The following is an 18,221-nucleotide window of genomic DNA, read 5'->3' as shown; positions in this document are numbered from 1 at the left end:
TGCATTTTGCTTGGGGCTCACTCAAATGTGTGCGTTCGTGTGCACCTACGAGCATGTTTAACGAGGCAAGATGGCCTTGCCTCAGCCCCAGAGAGCCCTGTATAATATTTGTGTCACAGTTTCTCTCCTCTCAAAGTATTTGTCTCCAAGACTTACCATGCAAGAGGAGTCCTTCAGTCGTCAAACCTAGAACAGGGCAAACCTGCAAAGGGGCCGGGGTCCAAGGCCCCCAAACACCAGTGTGTTCTCAACAAGCCCCCTCTTATCCCAGCCAGAGAACCCAGGACCCAAGCTCACGGGAAAAGGCGACGACAGCCATGTTAACCTGATAGTCTACGCTTCAAAGTGTAACAGCTCCTCACTGTGGGGCTGGCTCCCCAAACTCGTGAGGCCTGCACTTTGTCCTGTTTGGACGGCAAACATAAACAGCACAGCAGCGAGAGAGTCTTTTGTTTCATACCCGAGGGCTGCACAACCCCTTTATGACCCGGTCTTGTGTGTTAGTGGATCAAGGATTGAGACAGACTGTCGCTTGTGTAATCTTTGAGTTCAAAGGAAGTGACGCGCAAGGCAGGGCAGCTGACCAGGATTGTACACGAATTCTTCAGATGCCTTTGCCCCCCGAGCCTGAGCCCTTGGGTTATGTTATACTGGGGGCTGCTGAACTGGGAGCAGAAACAGAGGCTACCCACGGGGATATGCCCTGGTTCACAGAGATCCCAAAGGGAGCAAAGGTGTGGAATGGCTCAGGTCCAGAGTTGGCCCGGGCCCTGGGGCCCCTGCGGGTCCAGGGCTTTGGCAAATCCCTGTCTGGCTTCCTCCCTGAGCTCCCTGAGCTCCCCAGCCAGGTCTCCTGCTGCAACGGCAGACCCACACCTGACTGGTGAAATTCAGAGACCCTCAGGTAGGAGTTCACATGGTAAGTTTTAAGTCAAGCTGGTTTCTGTCCTGTTCTGCACTTGTGGAGTCGTTAGGCTCTGAGTCCTTGTGACCAAGCCCTCATTCTGAGTCCTGATTACACACGGTCTTGCTGCCCTGCGTTTCTTCTTTCCCTCACTGGTTAATGAGGGCTTCTCAGATCATTACCCCAACTCTGGGCTACCCTGACCAACCGCCTGCCATCCCAGGGATCTTGCCCACTCCAGAACCCCTAGCTGCCAGGGCAGCCACTCTGAGCCCCTTGCTCCCTGGCGGGAGGGGGTCTCACCTTTAGCCTCTCTCCCTCAGTCTGGTTTGGTCCAGCCTGTGCCAGCACCAAGGAGCAGGGCCAGGCCTTAAAGGGAGGTCAGAGGGCACAAGACCTCTGGGTAGGTCTAGACCAGCCCCGCCTAAGAGAAATCTAACACCAGGACCATATGTAGGTTTAGATTTTTCTAGTAGACACATGAGGAAAAAAAATAAAACAGATGGAACTAATTTTTTTTTAAAGATTTTATTTATTTATTTGACAGACAGATCACAAGTAGGCAGAGAGGCAAGAAGAGAGAGAGGAGGAAGCAGGCTCCCTGCTGAGCAGAGAGCCGGATGCGGGGCTTAATCCCATGACCCTGGGGCTTAATCCCATGACCCTGGGATCATGACCTGAGCCGAAGGCAGCAGCTTTAACCCACTGAGCCACCCAGGCGCCCAGATGGAACTAATTTTAATAATATATTTTATTTAATAATATATTTTATTTAGCCCGGAATGTCCAAAATAGCATTATTTCCACTTAAATATAAAACATTTGTAATGATGCAGTTTGCATCTTCGAAATCCTGTGAGGCTATTACACAACAGCTTGATTTAGACACTAAATTTTTAAACCAAAATAACTTGATCTGTATTTAGATTTCATGAAATTCGTAGTTGAAAAAAGAGATTCACTCTCAAGTTGCTCCAGATATACTTAAAAGTTTCCCAATGACTAAATTGGGCATCAGTCTTTAAATTTTAATGAAATGAAATAAAATGGAATCTAAAAATCAGTTCCAGGATTTGCAATAGCTGCGTGCGTTTCCAGTTCTTGGTTGCACCTGTTGCTAGGGGCTAGCCAGTGTCAAAGCACGAGTCTAGAACAATGGAAACGTGCAGGATACTGGTCTCGGGGGTTCGGTGTGGCTCTTCCTGCCTCACCCCCAGACCCCCAGGAAGGGAAGGGCAATGGCTTCCTGCATCAGCTTGTCAGTTTTCCTGTCGCCCAGGATAGGAGCTGTCCTCCCGGAGTCCGCCCCCGGGGGAAGAGAGTTCAGCGTCTCCGATGGCTTTGCGGGTCTTTTTGTGCCTCAGTCCACCCAGGGCCCCATCCAGGTGTTTCCCTCCCATCAAGCACCGCTCCCCGCCCCGCCGGAAGGCCGTCTCACACTGCTGCTATTGCATTTCTGTTCCATGAACAAATGATTTCACTCTACTAGCATGTGGCAGGCGTGGTGTACCTAAAGCATCCACCAGCCTCGGGGCCTGGCCCTGTGACCTAAGATCTGAGGTTTATTCAGCGCTGCTCTACACCAAACCCTGACTAGAGCACATCCCTCACTTAGGGCCCTGCCAGGCAGGTGGGCCGGTCCCCTCCGCGCCTGGGGTTGGGTGACCACGTGGCCACAGCGCCGCTAAGTGGCAAAGCAGTTTCCCGGCTCCGACGACGCCTGTCCTTATCAACTCATAACGCTGCAGCTCAAAAAGCAGTCAAGCCCGATTCTTGGCAGGAGCGAGCCCTCCTAATACCCCCGAGGCTGGGCATGGGGGTAGGGGAGCCGTGGAGGGCGGGATGTGGGTGGTCCCAGGCCTCTCGCCCCGCGCGGAGTTCTCCGCCTTCTGGGGAGCACCGTGGCCACTAGAGGGCGTCGCGGGGGCCCGGGAGATGCTCCCGGCAAGCTCCTGAGCCCTGTTTAAAGTGGGCGCTCGAGCAAGGTAGGTACCGGCTCTGGTTTCCTCCCTTCACCCTGACAGTCGCCCCAGTCTGTTCCGGTCTGTGTGAGCCTACAGAGGACCTTGTTTGGGCTTTGCGAATTTTTGCTTCAGTCCTAAATATGGAGGCAGATAGTTGTTTATGAACAGAGCACTGGGGAGGAATTCCTTCAGTGATTTTGATCTGTCCTCAATCTTCTCTGAAGATAAATATATCTCCTTATAAAATTTGGAGAGGGCGAGGGTTTCAGAGACACAGGTGTGAGTTCCAGCATTGTGCCAATAACTAACTGACTCCACCTTCATCCATTCATCCAACTCTTATTGAGCAGCTACTGTTTGCCTAACACTGTGCTAGTTATTATAGATGATACTGAGATGAATAAGATGTGCCTCGTCCCCTTGAGAAGTTCCTAGTCCAGTTGGGACCTGGGTAAGGAAACAGGACGATAGCTGTGTGGAGTAAAGGATGCAAGGGGACACATAGTGGGGCGGTCAAGAAAGGCCCACCTGGAGGAGGAGTTGCTTGGTAAGTGGGGGAAGAGGGAAAGGAAGACAGAGGGAAGAGCAAATACCAGGGTCAGAGACAAGGTCAGACTCTGGGAGCCCCAGCAATTCCGGATCGCTGGACTGTGGCATGCCAGGGTGGAGGGCTGGGACATAAAGACAGGGTAAGCAGGGTTGGGTGAAAATCTTGGAGGAGAGAGTCCTCGTCTTCCTTGTTTTTGATCATGCTTCTGGCTGGCTGGGGAGAACAGACGGGAGCATCCTGAGATGGTGAGCAGGAAGGCAAAGCTGTTGGAAGTGGTTGCAGCCAGGAAAGAAGAGGCGGAGCTGAGACTGCCAGGAAATGGGAGCTGGGCTGCTGTGAGAGAGGTTAAGTAGACCAGAGCTGGTACCGACCCAGTGAGTGGGAGGGAACAGTCATGGCCCAGCTTTAGTTGCTGTTAGTGCCCTTCTCCACACCCAGATCAAGGCAGGAAATGTGCATGGAGCTTTGAGGTTATTAAGTTAAGGAGTATCAAGCAGAGATGTATGATAAATGTGTGAGTCTGGAGCTCCAGAGAGAGGATGGGGCTACGGGATACATTTGAGGAGGCCACCATTCTGTCCACAGCAATGGGGGCATGGATCTCTCACAGGGAGAATGGGGAGTGAGACAAAGGCTTTGGACAGAAACTCAGGAAGAAGAAGCATAAGGATAGAGCCCAGGATGAGGGCTGAAGGTTTCAAGGAGCAGAGGCGGTGGTCAGAGTTGAGTTTTGAAAAGATCGCTGTGACTAAAGAGTATACAATTAAATGGAGACGAAGAAACCTCAGGCTTGGAACAGCTGTCCAGGTGGAAGAGCAGAATCCACAGGAAGAGGGAGGCCCCTCACCGGGTTCCCCTGGGACTTTGGGGAAGTTAAAAGCCAAGTATCCAAGCCAGAGACATGATGATCCTCTCATAATGTCCTCTCTTTGAAGAGCAGACGTGGCACCTGGTATTCTCTTGTTTTAAAACTGTTTGAATTAATTGCCAACACTTACTTACTTACTTACTTTATTTATTTATTTTTTTGAGAGAGAGATTGAGAGAACATGAAGGGGGGAGGGGCAAGAAGCGAGAGAATCTTTTTTTTTTTTTTTTTTTTTTAAAGAAGAGAGAGAATCTTAAGCAGGCTCCATGCCCAGTGCAGCCTGACTGCAGGGCTCCATCCCATGACCCTGAGATCATGTCCTGAGCAGAAATCAAGAGTCAGATGCTTAGCTGACCAAGCCACCCAGGTGCCCCAGTAGTTCCACACAGCAACACCGCAGGAGAAGTAGCCACTACTCTCTTTTAGTGAACCACTCATTCTTCGTTTTGTTGCTTCTTAGTTGCCACTCACCCTCCTGCTGAGTTACCATTTCCTTACACTCTGCCTCTTCCACTCATTTCCATCGCCTGTTACTTGTGATTCCTCTAGAAGTTTCGGGCATGCAGGTGTCTTCATGTGAGGGAAGGGCCAAAGTGCCTCTGTGAAATGATACTCCCAGATAACTGTTTATTTTTTTGTGCACACCTCTCAAGGTAGTGCCTTCCAATCTGATCTACAGGTTCTTCAGAAGTGTTTAATAATTATATTTGATGTATTTTAACCACCTTAGCTCTAGAATACTAATTTTTTAAAAATTCACACATTCACTCCAATGTGTTATCAACCAAATTTAAAGTCAAGCACAAAATATTGCTTGTGCCAGTAGATTGCATTGTTTTGACAAGGCCCCGGAAATAATCTTTATTTATTTTTTCAGAAATAATCTTTAGTAATTGCTATCTAATCGAGAGTAGCTTGATGGTGCAAGACGAGTGGCTTAAAAACGCCACCATCTGTCTCTAATCTTTGTCAAGCCTTTCTCAGTACTGACTATGGAAGTAGATTGGCTCTTGAAGCTGGTGGGCATCACAATTACCATTTCAAATTAGACGTATCAAAAACCAGGAGGGGCGCCTGCGGGTTCTGCATCTGCCTTAGGCTCGGGTCACAATCCTGGGGTCCTGGGATGGAGTCCTACCTAGGCCTCCCTGCTCAGTGGGAAGCCTGCTTCTCCCTCTGCCTCTGCCCTTCCCTCCCACTTGTGCTCACTCTCGCTAGTGCTCTCTCTCTCTCTCTCTCATGAATAAGTAAAATCTTTATTTAGAAAAGATAAAGAAAAACCAAGAACCTGTTGCTATGGGGGCAAAGAACTAGACACGTAGAAGGCAAGAATGGGAAGCTCTTTTTTCTATGGAACACTTTCACTATATATCATCTTTTAAAAAGTATTTATTTATTTGAGAGAGAGAGAGAAAGAAAGAGAGGGCACAGCCCGGAAGAGGGGAGGGGACTCGCCGCAGGGATCTCAGGACTCTGGGATCCTGACCTGAACCGCAGCGCTTAACGCACTGAGCTACCCAGGCATCCTTCATTATAACTCTTTTCGCGTTTCTTTTAAACAACATAAAGTATTAACTATTCCAGATGTAAAACGAAAATTATCATTGTTCAATTTTATTATAAACCAGTGATTACTTAGGGGTTCATTATGATAATAAAGCATTTCTGTGAGGATTTCTTTTGAAGACGGATTCTGCTTTTTTAAAAACTTTGAAACTCATTTTCTTAAGACATCCTCCTTTGCCTTTCTCCTATCCCCGCAGGTTTGGCGGGCGGACGGGCACGGAACGATGCAGGGAGACCGCCCAAGCAGCAGGTGGTGCTGCGAGCACCATGAGCACCGGCCCGCAACACCCTTTCTCTGAGCAATGGCGGGTGATAATGGGGTCCTCTTTCTGGGGGTGGCTATCCTGAAGCCTGATCGTAGGTGCCCAGGAGGGTCCGCTCCCCGGCGGGAGCACTGGACCTCGAGGAGAGTCAGAGAAAACATGGAGCTCTCCGTGCACCCTTTCTCAAGGGCTGGGGCAGCAGTGGCGGCGTAGAAGAACGCAGGCCGTGGCCGGAGAATTTGCACCGAACGACAGGCGGGGCGGCGGGCAGCCCCGGGGCGGGCGGGGTCCTGGAAGAGGAGCGAGCCGGCGGCCTGAGGAGGCTACTGACTGAGCACCGCACCGGGGGAGCCAGGAGGCGCGGCGGAGCGGACGGGCCTGGAGCTGACAGATAGACGGCGCGGCCGGGACGGCGAGCGAGCGGGCAGGCGCGTGTGGGACGCAGCCATGATCACTTCAGCTGGTGAGTGCGACCGCTGCCGGCGCCGAAAGGGAGGAGCCGCCACGCCGGCTTTTAGCTGAGTCAGGGCCGGTGACTGGGCACCTCCCGGCAGAGCGCCGGCCTGCGCGGCCCCTCGCTGCCCACGGCCCACCCCCCGGCCCGGGGGCTGGAGGTCTGGGCCCGGCCTCTCAGGGCCCGGCGACGACCTCCGGCTCGGGGGGATCGCGCGGGCTGGAGCGCCTGGGCATCCCTCCCCAGTCACACCCCCGTGCCCGGACCCGAGGGGCTTCTTGGGCCCTTCTCCGATCCCCACCCCCGGGGATGGGGGCGTCCTCACTTCTGTCCATCCCGAAGGTGGCCCTGGGGCCGTCGGATCCCAGCGCTTCCCTCGCTTATGGTTAGGATGGGCTGACCCCCTGTGCGGTCGGCGGGTAGGGCAGCCTAACTACTACAGAAGTGCTCTGGCCGCGGCCCCGGCTCCATTCTCCTTGGAGTCAAATCGGAAATTACATTTGAGGCGGGTTGTTTGTGGGGCTGTTCCACGAGTATTCAGTTCAGGCGCCCAGAAAACTTTTGTGTTCGGTGAAGACAGCACTTGGAGACTGCATTATAATGATCATCTGTCTGTAGTTTGGAGGGTAGGGGCTCAGTGCGTGTTCTGCATTGAAGAAAGAATTCATGGGTGTGTGGAGCGGGTTTCATACACTTAATCATTGCATATGTAGATCCGGGCGATGACATTGGAAATGAGATAAGCTTCAAGGATCCAGTGGAGAATTGTTAAGTCCCCCTCTCCCCCAAAGATTGATTTGCATATAGCTGTCCACAGCCTTGGTGTTTTTTTGCTTGCCTGCTCACACACCCTTTGCTTGTCCTGTTTATTTATTCTTGTCCCACAAGTATTCTGTTGTAAACAGACTTGCTTGGACTAACTTGTACGGCGCTCAAACCCATGTATTTGTGAGGATTGCTGAAAGGAATTGGTGGAGACCCTAGAGATATAAAGCTATTTTTAAAGACTTCAAGAGGTGTCACCTCTACCTGGAATTAGACTTTTGTCCCCCTGGGGGTACAAATGAGATGAATTTTAGCTCAAATAGGAAAAAGTTTTTCCAGTCACAGCTCTCTAAAGGTAAAATGAGCATGAAGTTTCTTACCATTCGTAAATGTAGAGCTCCTTCTGTTTCACATCTCTCCATTGCCACAGCTCTGTATTAGCCCAGATCACCTTTATCTTTTGCCTGGGTTTCTGTAACGGCCTTAAGATTTTGTTTTTTCCACTGTTATGTTCATACAGTCCATTCTTCTTGTTGTAGTCAGAGTAATTTTTTTTTTTCAAAAAAATCACATGTCATTTTTTTGCTTAACATCTCTAGGAATGTCCATTGTGTTTAGAATAAAATCCAGACTTTTAACTAAAGATTTATATCATTGGATTCCCACTTTGTCTTATACTACTGTCTTCCTCACTCACTATATCCTATTCATACCGGCCTTCTTTCTGTTCCTTGAATATGTCAGTTTCTCTCCTAACCTCAGGACCCTTGCACATTCTGCTCCCTCTTTCTAGACTCTTTTTCCTTAAGTTTTCCCTTAGCTTCTCAATCTTTAGTCCCAATTCCAATGTTAGTCTTTCCTGATCATTCTTTTAAAATATGCTGCCTGCCTCTCTTCCCCTTAGCTGTCCCCTTCCTTCACCACAGCCCTGCGATTACTTTGTTTACTTACCTGATTACTGTCTCTCTGTAGACACAAGTTTGGGCAGCAAACTTGTTTTCATAATTCTTAGAGCACCATCAAGCAGATGGTAGAAGTTCAGAAGTATATTTAAAATGGAGAAATCAACTAATGAAATCAATAAATTAATCCCTAGAGTATTTTAAGGAGAGCCTGAAAAAATACTTAGTGGGAATATGATAGAATTTAACCTATTGAGAGTGGCAAGAGTAATGATCTTTAAGGTACTATTCTGAGACACTGTGGTGATTTAGTATATTTGTGGTGAGTGTGTATTTGTTACATTTACTGGATTATTTACCAGCCTTTGCCCAAAACATTTTGTCACCGTGTTTCCTGTTCTGTGGCTCACAGTGGCTTAGGATCTGTCCCAGGTGCTAAACAAGCTAGCTTCTCAGTTTTGGTATGGATTCATCAGTTCATTCTTTCATTTATTCTCTAGTCATTTGCTAGGTACTAAGAACATAGTGGTGAATAAGAGGTGAACATACACTGTTTTTCAAAAGATTTGTCAGCAAAAGGGAGTGGAGAGATAGAGATAGGTGGTTGCAGGAGAGAGATGTGAGATGAGTGGGGTTTTGTGGGTTTGTAACATAATATAGGCACATAAAGGGAAATAAAGCTAAAAAGCTTTAAGATAGTAATCCCCCACTCTTCTTTCCTCTTCCTTATCCTTGGAGACAGCCATTTTCAACTTATAACTGGAACGTACTTCTGTATTTATAAATAACATCCAAAAGTTACTATAAATGATCAAACAAGTTTACATAATGTCTGCTTTCTTTTTATTATGGCAGAAGAGATTTTTCTAGCATCCCAGACTTTTCACATTCCTTGTATACCTTCCTTTCCCCCCATCCAAAGGAAAGTTCTGTTTTGTTTTTAAGATGGGAAATAATATGGAGTATAGAGTATTTATTTGATTTAGTGGTGTTCCATGAACAAAGACTGTATTTCTAAGCCAGGACAACCTTGTAACAAATTAGCCATAAGTGATACCAAACAGGAGAGTGTAAAAAATTTCATCACCTCTTTTGGTAAAAGCAGTTCAGATACATGATTGATTGATGATAGGCAGTGGGTAGCATTTTTAGTATGTTGATGAAGTGTTCTGCTGTTTATGATCTGTTCCACATTTAAAGCATTATTCTCTATCATCTGTTCCATATCACTAGTTCACCAAACCCTCAACCCCCCATTACATTTTTTAATCTGTCTTCTCTGCATTCTGTCAGTTTAGCCTCTCTGTTCTGGACTTGTCATACCAGACTAGAGTACCAAGAAGTTCTTTCTGTCTGTTCTTATGCTTTTAGAATAGTAGTATGCCCTAACCAACACCATGGTGTACTTTTGTTGGCTAAATGTTGTATCCTTTCCTGTATGGCTCTCTAAAGACTGCTGGAGCTACTTGGCAAACTTACATTTACCATTTAAAAATGGCTACATCTTGGGGCACCTGGGTGGCTCAGTCGTTAAGTGTCTGCCTTTGGCTCAGGTCATGGTCCCAGGGTCCTGAGATCAAGCCCCATATGGAGTTCCCTGCTCACCTGAAAGCCTGCTTCTCCTCCCGTTCCCCCTGCTTATGTTCCCTTTCTCACTGTGTCTCTCTCTGTCAAATAAATAAATAAAATCTTTGGAAAAAATGGTTACATCTCCTAAGTAAATTTGTCGTGACGCTCTTTAATCAACTCAGTTTCTTTTATCTTTTTTTGAAAAGATTTTATTTAGTTATTTGACGCAGAGAGAGAGAGAGAGAGAGAGCGCCCGCGCTCAAGAAGCGGGAGTGGAGGGCAGGGGGAGAGGGAGAAACAGGCTCCCACCAAGCAAGGAGCCTAGAGCGGGACTTGATCCCAGGACCGGAGCTAAAGGCAGATGCTTAACCAACGAGCCACTCAGGCGCCCCTCAACTCACAGTTTGAATTCAGTGTTCCAGAATGACTTTAAGATCTATATGGAAAACATATATCTGAGAGACAGTTTAGTTTTCTTTGTTTTTTTGTGGTGTTTGTTTCTTTGTGGTTTAAGGATGTAATTTCCCTTATATTTTTCCCAGAAATCCCTTTGGTATATGACCAGGTATATTCTTTTCGGTATCCTTCACTTTCCAGCATCTACTAACACCTCAAGGTCATGTGGGGAACACTGTGCTTGGGTAATTGGAAGTCAGCACAAGATAGCTCATCATTTAACATACCTTCTAGGTTACTTGTGATATAAAAGTGGTGCCTTAATATAGGCATCTTGAAATAATTGATATATTTTACTCTGTGGAGTTGATGACTACACCTTTTTTTGTAAATAATTTTATAACTCCTTAATTATTTTGTGTGACTAAGTTTTTTCTAAAATTGTCTAGGAAAGTTTTGATTAGTACGCTAAGCCAAAGATTCTCCAACTGTAATATCAGTATCACAAGGAAAATTTGTGGCCCATCCCCACAATTTATATTTCAGTAGATCTAGGATGGGACCAAGAATTTGCATTTTTAACAAGTTCCCAGGAAATGCTAATTCTGTGGGTTCAAGGGCTACACTTTGAAAACCACTGAATTTGGTAAATGTGATTTTTGTGGTGTCATGAGGGTTTGATAACACAAGTTCTTAAACTTCGAAATAGAAACATTTACAATTTATTTATTTATTTATTTAAGATTTTATTCATTTTACAGAGAGAGACACAGTGAGAGAGGGAATACAAGCAGGGGGAGTGAGAAAGGGAGAAGCAGGCTTCTCACCAAGCAGGGAGCCCCATGTGGGGCTCAATCCCAGGACCCTGGGATCATGACCAGAGCCGAAAGCAGATGCTTAATGACTGAGCCACCCAGGCGCCCCATAAACATTTTAAAGAATTTCAATTTTAAAGAATAATCACTTCTAAAGAATAGTCACTTCTCAAAAAATACTTACTTTTTCCAATTGTGGTATATTTTTGACTAAGCAGTATCTTCTATCTTAGCGTATGCTTTATAATTATGATATACCTTTTATTTTACAGCTGGAATTATTTCTCTTCTGGATGAGGAAGAACCACAGCTTAAGGTATGAGTTGAAGAAAAATTAACTGGGGTTAATTTGAGTGCCGTGAAACTTTGAATTGAGTCGTATTTGTGTGTTTTCCATATAGCCATCTTACCCAGTCCTAGCCATTCAAATTTAGCCCCCCACACTCCAGGACAGTATTTTGGCAATATGCTATTGCCAAAATAGCATATTGGTTTTCCCTAGAGTTTAACAAAGCTAAGGTAAATAATTCTCATTATGGTACCAGAACACTCCCCACCCAGACTTGTTTCTTTATCAAAGGAAAGCACAAAAAAATTATTTCTTCTGTGTCACATATTTTTAAATTATTTGTATTTGACTAAAATGGAACATGCTTTTTTTTTTTTAAGATTTTATTTATTTATTTGACAGAGAGATCACAGTTAGGCAGAGAGGCAGGCAGAGAGAGAGGGGGAGGCAGGCTCCCCGCTGAGCAGAGAGCCCGATGTGGGGCTCAATCCCAGGACCCTGGGATCATGACCTGAGCTGAAGACAGAGGCTTTAACCCACTGAGCCACCTAGGCGCCCCAAAATGGAACATACTTAAAGTGGCTTTACACACCTGAATTTACTTATATCAAGTAATTAATTTTATATATACAGAGAAAAAAGATGCTCATTATGGTAAGGAATGAACTATGGCTAGTCTGATATTTTATGATGAAAAACAGAAAGGAAATCTGTAAACCCAAGAGAAAACATAAGTCGGTAGATTTTTGTATTTGTCATAGATTAAAAATTTTAGTAAATATGATTGAGAATTTGGCCATTGATTTGTCAGAAACTTTTTTTTCTTGTAAAAAATTCTATTTTATTTTTATCTTCTACAGGAATTTGCACTACACAAGTTGAATGCAGTAGTCAATGACTTCTGGGCAGAAATTTCTGAGTCTGTAGATAAAATGTAAGAAATTATTTTATTTCTATAAATTGGATTAAAGTAGATCAACTAATTATCTGTGGATGTGGGTCTTGTGGCTTATTAATTCACTTAGAAATGTGCTGCTACTAAATATATTTAAATTTGGGATTTTTAAGGAAAACCAGTTTGAGCTAGGCTTATACCTCCTAATTTCTTTCAGAGAAGTTTTGTATGAAGATGAAGGTTTCCGGAGTCGGCAGTTTGCGGCCTTAGTGGCATCTAAAGTATTTTATCACCTTGGGGCTTTTGAGGAATCTCTGAATTATGCACTTGGAGCTGGTGACCTCTTCAATGTCAATGACAACTCTGAATACGTGGAGACTATTATAGGTAATTATTTTCTATCTGGTAAAGCTTTATTTTGGCTTTTTTCTTGCTGTAGTGCATATAACATTTTTTTCCTGAATTACTTCTTGCTGTTGCCAAATTTAAATTGGAAGTTCACAGTCCTATAATCTTATGTAAGCTGAGTTTTTAGATCTGCCTTCCAATTTTGTGACTTTTTTTTTTTGACATAATGAACAGTAACATTAGTAAGTTACAGTAAAGTTACCTCAAAAAACATTTTAAGAATGAATCTAAGAAATTAATCAGAAACAGCCTAATCACATAAAGGTAGTTATCTTAGCCTAATCAGCATAAAGGTAGTTATGGTTATTGTTACTCCAATGAGCATTCTGTTCTATGAAAAAATTAGATTATTATGAGTAACAAACTAAATGACAGCAATTTGTAGAGCTGTTCCTAATACCGGAAATCATTATTCACTACCTCCATTTGCCAGGCACTGTGCCACTCATTCTTCATGGCATGGTTTATTCCACAGCTGTCCCATAAGGAAGGTGCTTTCCCTGTTTTACAAATGAAAAAAACTCAGGTTTCGAGATGATAGAGACATGTGACTATTAAATAGGAGAGTCAGAATTTAAAACTCTGGCTTATTTCAAAAATCCATATTGTTTCTACTAGCAACCGTCATTTTTTCCTTTGTTTCTTTATTTTTGAAGTGGAGAATAGCATACTGGCAAGACTTTGGGCTATCTTGTAAATTAAACTATAACTATGTAATGTTTTATTCAGAGATTTGTAGCTTTAAAAAATGTTTGAAAACTCCTGATCTAGTAGGTGAAAGAACAGACTATATACCCATCAGACAAGTCTGTGGGAGTATCAAGCTGTTGGTCATAGTTACGGAGAGCCCAAGGGTATGTTCTCTCAGTGGTGTGCAATGGAGATCTTTTTTTAATTGCTGATTTAGAAGAGGTCTGCATTATTCATCTGAACCCTTAGAAAGAAAACTTTGGTATTCTCTTTCAGAAATCGGAAAGTTCTGGGCGCCTGGGTGGCTCAGTGGGTTAAAGCCTCTGCCTTCGGCTCAGGTCATGATCCCAGGGTCCTGGGATCGAGCCCCACATTGGGCTCTCTGCTCAGCAGGGGGCCTGCTTCCTTCTCTCTCTCTGCCTGCCTCTCTGCCTCCTTGTGATCTCTGTCTGTCAAATAAATAAATAAAATCTTTAAAAAAAAAAAGAAAGAAAGAAATTGGAAAGTGCTGCACAAAGTGGTCCAAAGGGATACTTTCAGATGTTTCTGATGTTCTACTAGAATTCTGCATTTATGGTTTTAAAGTTTTTGCCATGGTGGTGTGAAAATGTTGCATGTAACTTACTGCTGTTGGGGGCTTATTGAATTGGAGTTTTCATCTGTAAATCTTATGGAAATAACAAGTGGTTTTAAAGAATAGACCATAACAGGGGCGCCTGGGTGGCTCAGTGGGTTAAGCCTCTGCCTTCGGCTCAAGTCATGATCCCAGGGTCCTGGGATCGAGCCCCGCGTTGGGCTCTCTACTCAGCAGAGAGCCTGCTTCCTCTTCTCTCTCTCTCTGCCTCTCTGCCTACTTGTGATCTCTCTCTGTCAAATAAATAAATAAAATCTTAAAAAAAAAAGAATAGACCATAACATTTGAAACATGGAACACTTTCTCTATATGGAGTTAGAAATGGAGAGTTAGATACACTTAACCTCTCTTCTCTTATTTCAAGGATTTTTTTGATGAATACTGATAATTTTTTCAACAATGATGTGCAAGTGCTTACATTGCTACTGTTTTCCAAATCATGTTTTAAACAGGACTGTTGGTCTATAAGGGGCTATGAGGTGGTAGATGCCTTCCCGCTCTCTAAATGCTATGTATCATGTTAGCTTGTAGAAGGCAATTGTTGATAAATAGACCAATTCTGTTTGCTTTTCTTTGTGTGGCAGTGGGGTTCACCCTTCTAGTTTTGTAGGGACTTTTAGAATGGATTATTTTGGGGGCACCTGGGTGGTCCAGTCAGTTAAGTGTCCCAACTCTTGGTTTTGGCTCAGGTCTTGATCTCAGGATTGAGGGATCAAACCCAGGCACAGAGTCTGCTTGAGAATCTTTCTCCCTCTCCCCCTCTTCCCCTTCGCCCGTGCATGCACTCGTGCTTTCTTGTTCACTATCAAATAAATAAATAAAATCTTTAAAAAGAAATGGATTGTTTTGACGGTCAGTGAAATTTGTGAGGAGATACACAAAATAGAATTTGGGAAAGACTTCCTAGAACCTTAATATTAAATATCTAGAAAATTCAAGGCTAGTAAATTTTCTCTCTGTTCTAAAAAGAGTTCAGCTGGGAATGAGACTAGATTCTGGGATATAGTTATGTTATAAACCTGGTAAGTGAAAGCATGAATCTCATTTGAAACCTAAGAGGTACTTTTTTTTCCCTTCAGTTACAATTTAAGGAAAATTCTCCAACTGTTATAATTCTGAGGTTCTTTTCTGATAGAGTAGGTGTAATGTTTCCTCACTTAACTACATTTAGTTTAAAACGCTCCTATTAGGGCCTGCTAAAGATTTTCTGCAACCAGGATTGTTTAAGATCTGCTTTGTGACTGCCACTTTGTCCTTATTAAATGTATGTAAACCTTCATAGTTCTGTCTGGATGGCCTCTGAATGTGATATATTCCAATTTGTAAAAGGACTCTGTTTCTCCCAAAATACAGATCCATTTAATTTGGGCCATCTAGTGGACCAGTAATTCTTTATGCTAATTCAAATCATTTGTTTCCCAGGGCTATAGTTTGTAACTAATTAATTTTGTCCATGTACCCTTTCTTTTTGAAAGGGACAGTGACAAGTCAATGAGTTATAGGGAGTATGACTATTTTAGGTCATTCACTTGGGTAATTAATTATCTTCCTTATGAGGGTGGAAGAAGGCTTAGGGATATTCCCTTTATTGGTTATTCCTAATAAGTTTAAAGTGTGATTGTAAAGTAGTGTGAATTGTAAACAAACTTAAATATTTCTCAACAACTATCCTATTGGCCCCCTTCAGTACGTTGCCCTGTCCGCCCCATTCAGCCAAATCATTGTGTAATATGAAAGCCAAAGCCTGCATGTAGATAATACCGCTGCGTGAATTTTAAGACTGGCAGTGGCAGTGGGGGTGGGGGGCTGGAAGTGGGGATTGCATAGATTTCACCCACCTTACTTTGCAACAGTATTTCAACAGATTTGCTACAGTTGCTGGAAAGGGTTTTGGAAATCTTTGGAATTGCCTTTAGAATCTGTGGTACATTTCAGGTCATTCACCAGTATTTTAGGAAGATGATTTAGACAAGGCCTCTACTGTCTTGAGCTATTAGTTAGTTTCACTAATTTGAGGAAGTCTAATAATTTACTGCTCTGTGATAATTTTTACAATGGGTCTTTTTAAATATTCTCAGTAATGGCAAGTATGTGTTTTTGAAAGTGAAAACTGTAGGTATTTGTAGCCAACGTTGTCTAATAAGCAGTACAGTTGAGTAATATAATGGTCAAAATATAATACAAAGAAATGTTTTGAATACTGTCAGCCTCATTGGGATTAGTTTGTAAACCCTCCAGTATAATTGTTACGAAGGGAAAAGTATTAATTTGAATGTATAACATCTAGAGTTAAAAAATTTTTTAATTTGCTTATTACTCTGTAGTTATCCCACACATTTTTATGATTAAAAAATGTAGGCATTTGTCTTTTCTAGTAGTTTAGCCCTGTTAATAAGGTGATTTGTTATTTTATTTTCCTCATAGCAAAATGCATTGATCACTACACCAAACAGTGTGTGGAAAATGCAGATTTGCCAGAAGGCGAAAAAAAACCAATTGACCAGAGATTGGAAGGCATTGTAAATAAAATGTTCCAGCGATGTCTAGATGATCACAAGTATAAGCAGGCTATTGGTATTGCTCTGGAGACACGAAGACTGGATGTCTTTGAGAAGACTATATTGGAGTCGGTAGGTAGATGATGTGATTTTAGAGATTGTTATTGATGGGGAATTGGCAAGGCAAGTCATTAAAACTAAAAACCATGGGTAGTGAAGAGAAAATCTTAGGAATAATAAAGGTGCTCTTTTGCCAGATGTTTTCTTTTCATGTTTATGTATGAACCTTGGTTGTGTTTTGTGGTCATCAAGTACCTGCTTTTATCGCAGGTACTTTTACCGCATTCATTACTTTGTAGTCGTACATGGGGAAGTTGTTTTAATTATCCTGCCCTTTTTAAGAACCCTATACTGATAAACTGTTAGAATGCTATTTTATATTTTTAGTTTAGTTTTAGTTTAGTTTTATGGCTAAAACTACAGACTAGATTCTTGGTTTGGGGTGTTTTCTAATAATTATGATAGTTGTAGTAAATCAGTGTAAGGAGATGGTCAGGAAGGTGCAAGACTGAGTTAAATGGACATTTGAGCTTCACACACTCAGTTCCTAGATGTACCCTGTTCCATTCCCCTTACCAGAAGTATTGCCTCTGCCAGAAATACCCTTTCCTTTCTTTATCTGCTTTATTCCTGTTCAAGATTGAGAGTTCAGCTTAACAGCACTGGTTTACAGATCCATTGATTCCCAGCCCAATATCCTTCTTTACCCCTACTGCAAAGACTAGGTCCAAATCTTCTGTTAATCTCTCGGAGCTTTGTGTTTTTTCATAGGGTTTAACAGTATAGTAATTAATTAATTAATTACTTGGTAGTTAATATCTGTGTTTAGCAGCAGTGATAAGATTTAAATGAGTAAATGACCTAATGTGATAGAAATGAACCTTGTTTTACTTGGTTTCATTTTTGGGCAATTGTAGCCTCTCCCTTTGTTCCAGTGAATAGAATTAAAATACTTGTTTTCATTCACTAACAAATATTTTTGGGTGTCTACTCAGTCAGACATTGTTCTAGGCATTGAAGATGTCGTGACAAATGACACCAACAAAGTTTCTTCTCAGATGGAGCAATCCACTGGAGGAATAGGCAGATGAGCAAATAAAAATAAAAAGTAAAGATGTGCAATGTTCAAAAAAAAGAACAAAGCAGAGTAAGAAATGCATCTTAGTTTGCATCCCAGAGCATGTGGATATAACTTAAGTTTTAGGAAACAGTACCTACTTTCACTACTTCTGATGTAACTGATATTTTAAAATTGTATTTCATCAAAAATGCTGGTCCCGTAAAGTTTATTTCATTAATGGGTCACAACTTGTTTTTTGAGAAATACTCCCGTAGCTCTTCAATATGCTTGTTTATGTTGAAGGGACTTTTATAGGTCGGTATCTCAGATACTAAAGACGCTTCAGGGAACTGCAAGATATACGTAGTCCGGAGTCAGAATCTCCTCAGGAAGAGCACCCGCTAGATGTGACAGCGCCCGAAGCCTGAGTCACTCAGAGCCAGAGAATAGTTCTATCCTACGGTGTTCCTGGCTCTCAAGTTTAGGCAAGGCAGCAAGACATGAGGACTAGCAGGATTGGAGACAGAAGGATGAAGGACTTCAGTAGTCAGTTTTCAGTTTTATGAAAAACGTAACCACTTGGTATATGGACAGTTGTATATATTTTTTTTAATAATTAATAGCACCACTCTTTTTATAGTATTCTGTGTTCACATAGTAAGGATTCAGGA

General features: G+C 43.1%; 1 protein-coding gene across 1 annotated transcript in view; it reads left to right on the top strand.

Annotated features, from left to right (window-relative positions):
* Nucleotides 1–6,245: 6,245 nt before the first annotated feature.
* PSMD1 (proteasome 26S subunit, non-ATPase 1) overlaps nt 6,246–18,221 on the top strand; it is a 75,138-nt gene continuing 63,162 nt past the window's right edge. The window contains exons 1-5 of the mRNA XM_080799427.1: nt 6,246–6,578; nt 11,289–11,332; nt 12,166–12,239; nt 12,418–12,587; nt 16,357–16,562. Coding sequence (XP_080655553.1) covers nt 6,563–6,578; nt 11,289–11,332; nt 12,166–12,239; nt 12,418–12,587; nt 16,357–16,562 — 510 coding nt within the window. The 5' untranslated portion in view covers nt 6,246–6,562. The remainder of the gene's footprint in view (nt 6,579–11,288; nt 11,333–12,165; nt 12,240–12,417; nt 12,588–16,356; nt 16,563–18,221) is intronic.

This window comes from Martes martes, assembly GCF_963455335.1.
Source record: "Martes martes genome assembly, chromosome: 3".
NCBI lineage: Eukaryota > Metazoa > Chordata > Mammalia > Carnivora > Mustelidae > Martes > Martes martes.
This window is presented reverse-complemented; position numbering and strand designations above follow the sequence as displayed.